The 3,130-nt window shown below is 37.8% G+C and overlaps 1 protein-coding gene across 1 annotated transcript in view; it reads right to left on the bottom strand.

The window, feature by feature from the left end:
* Nucleotides 1-208: 208 nt before the first annotated feature.
* LOC121259794 (auxin efflux carrier component 2-like) overlaps nt 209-3,130 on the bottom strand; it is a 3,168-nt gene continuing 246 nt past the window's right edge. The window contains exons 1-6 of the mRNA XM_041161548.1: nt 2,208-3,130; nt 1,847-2,000; nt 1,092-1,177; nt 807-964; nt 630-706; nt 209-516 (exon numbers count right to left, since the gene is read on the bottom strand). The exon at nt 2,208-3,130 is cut by the window's right edge and continues 246 nt beyond it. Coding sequence (XP_041017482.1) covers nt 450-516; nt 630-706; nt 807-964; nt 1,092-1,177; nt 1,847-2,000; nt 2,208-3,130 — 1,465 coding nt within the window. The 3' untranslated portion in view covers nt 209-449. The remainder of the gene's footprint in view (nt 517-629; nt 707-806; nt 965-1,091; nt 1,178-1,846; nt 2,001-2,207) is intronic.

Raw genomic sequence — 3,130 nt, 5'->3', positions numbered from 1 at the left:
ACTAGTGATTAGAGTTAGTCATCATCACGCCACGTCCTTCTATAAATAACCTACAATAGGTAACAAACATTTTCATCTTCATTTTGTATACACTAATATTTGTAGTGTTATTGACTTAAGCATCGGAATTTACCCAGCGCAATTAGTGCCGTCTCTTCACTACTACAAGTTATCCTTACGGTTGGTGGTGTGAAACACGTCCTTTTCAGTTATAATTTATTCATAGTAAAGATATTGAGCTAGCTCACAAGAATCTTTAACAAAACATCATTGTTGCGATTATTATTACCCTAATGTTGCTGTTTGATTTCACACTGCACCATCATGTGTTGCTATGAATATTATAGTGCATGCACCAAATCGGCTAAGTACTGGCTTTTAAGAAATTATTATAGAAGCCGTACTTTTCCCTGTGCCGCTATCATGCGCGTTGCTCTCCGGCCCACAAATTACAGACCCAGAATCACATAGTAGAGTATTGTTATGGGCAACGCAATCACCATTCCAACGGTAACCCTGACAAATATGCAACGTGTACGAACATTAACAAAGTAATTATTCAATAGTTTTGGTGATTTTAGAATATTAAGGAAGAGAGGGGGAAACGTGAGTACGTAACACAAACTTACGAAGTGCTAAGTATGTCTGCATGGACATTGTACTCCTTCGCCAACACGAAGCAAACGATTCCTTGGGGAAGCGCCGCCTGCAGATAAGGCAAGAACATATATAAAATCGATCTAATTAAAGCATATCGGTGGAAAACCATGCAGATGTTTGCATCAATCAAGTTAAAATGCTCGCACCTGAACAATTGCGACATGCAAAAGAACCCCACGAAGACCAATGGCTACAGAGGTTAAGGCAATCACTGCTGGGCCAACCAGGAACCGAACTGCCATTGAAAACGCCGCTGCAGATTTGCCACACGAAATGATATTTGGCTGTGAAGCCATGAATAAACCTGTTCAATCAAGTAACAGGGGATATCCATAAAGTGGGTTGGATCAAAGTTTAAGGTTGTTGGGTACCAGAGCTTAATTGATAACATATATATATATATATATATATAGTCAGTTTGAGAGAGATACCTAGACTAAACATAGCCATTCCAAGGCCAGTGTCTGATATTATCGATATGCATCCATTAACGATAGACGGCATTTTGACTTGCCACCTAATAGAAATGAAAGGTTGGAAGATTTATTTGTATGAAATAAAAAATATATATGACTCTCCTAAAGTAAATAATTTTAACTTTACTGCTACAAATTCTCTATGCAAAGAGCTGTAAAAAAAGAAATGCAATTTGCTGTAGTAACATGGTAATAATCTGGAATAGATATAGATCACAAAAAAAGTGGATTTAATGAAAAATAATCAAGAAAATAATTTCAGATAAAAAGATGAGTATTCTTAAATGGAACAAAACTTGTTGGAATTACAAGACCTGCATCATGACAGTCATTCCTGTATGAAATCAATTAGCAACAGCATCAGGGAAATCATGATAAAAACAACGATAATAGTTTTGTTAAAGATTCTTGTGAGCTTCAACATAATTAGCAGATTACTGTTACATCTGCAAAAGAATTACATAAAAATAATCTCACAAACTAACATGGTTTCATTTAATCCGTTAGATCTACTTTACAATAAAAGTAACTTTATAATCTGACGAACCACATCAAGCCACGTCAGTTTGTAGGATTACTTTTGTGTAATCCCTTTGTGGCTAGAGTATTTTCCTAATTAGTATAAAGAGCCAATGATAATTATAACAATAATATAATAGTGTGAAATTAGACACTTAATTACTTAGAGAATAATAAGAATATTGGATTACCTAAAAGATATGAGAGACCAGACAATGCCAAGAAGGCTCGAGTAGGTGTTGGGGTTCCTTGTGAGCTTCCTCCAAACCATGGTGACTACGAGCTTTGTCATGACAATTGGTGGAAGCGTTTGAGGCCTTTTTTTCCCATCTCCTTCATCCATACCTTTATTATCAGCATTTAGTATTCAGAATTTTTAATTAGTCATTAATAATTAATGAAGATTTCCTTAGCAAGGGAATAATTGAGCAAATTGGCCGTAGACACGAACAATTTCACTGATTTAATTAAGGTAAAGGCTCGATCTAAGCCGGATCGAAGGTATACTAGTAGACAAATATGGTTGAATGGTTTGTTGGATCTTCAACAAACCTGTTAAAGATGCATTCTGGAGAATAGCAGCCTCGGAAACATCAACAACGACCCCCATGTCATTTGAGGTGGCAGAAACGCAGTTAACAGGAGACGATGCTGTTGAGCTCCAAGCAAACATGTGAGGTTGATCCTTATGAAACATCACACCCTCCTTCCTTGATGATATCTTCCCAGATTTCAGGATCTCATGATCTTCAAAATTCAAAGAAGTTCTTGGCGTCGTGCCTTTCGAGGATTTCAAGGAAAAAGCATCATCAAGAACTCCAACTTGGGGACAATTTGCATGTCCACGCGGCCAGGAAAGATCTAGTTGGTTGAAGCTTAGAGCCCTTGTTGCAAGTTCTCGGAAAGATTGTACAGAATATATCTCTACACCTGTTAGGTTAGAGGCTCGTGGAGTCACAGAAGATGCAGATGATTTCCTCACCACCACATGGAGCTTTCCATCATCGCCGATCTCAGCATCAGCCTGTAATGGTTCACGACCATCTAATGAAACAACATCGGTATCAACACGGAATGAAGCAATGGACCCTGCAGAGTCTGGAAACAGCTCTGTTATGAGAATCCTTGCTCCTCTATATTCAAACATAAGAAGCAGCAGATTATTCCATACTACACTCTGAAATACCACAATTTGAACCATCAGAGAAGCCGAAAAATCTCCATACATGGCCCTCAGGAGAGGGATGCCCATGACTAGAGTGTTTGGGAGAGTAGAAAGTGAAAAGAGAGTAATCATCAAATCAAAGCTGCTTTTCTTACTGATGGTTATCCAAAGAAAGAGAACTCCTAGAATGACTAATTTTTGGAGAGAATCTGCCGCAATAAACTTATAGTTCATGGTGTATGGGTTATTATGGGAAAGGAGTTTCAAGCAAAGAACTGGGATTGCAAATACAGCTACAAAACGGTTGATG

Source organism: Juglans microcarpa x Juglans regia, chromosome 4D (assembly GCF_004785595.1).
Source record: "Juglans microcarpa x Juglans regia isolate MS1-56 chromosome 4D, Jm3101_v1.0, whole genome shotgun sequence".
Taxonomy (NCBI): domain Eukaryota; kingdom Viridiplantae; phylum Streptophyta; class Magnoliopsida; order Fagales; family Juglandaceae; genus Juglans; species Juglans microcarpa x Juglans regia.
This window is presented reverse-complemented; position numbering and strand designations above follow the sequence as displayed.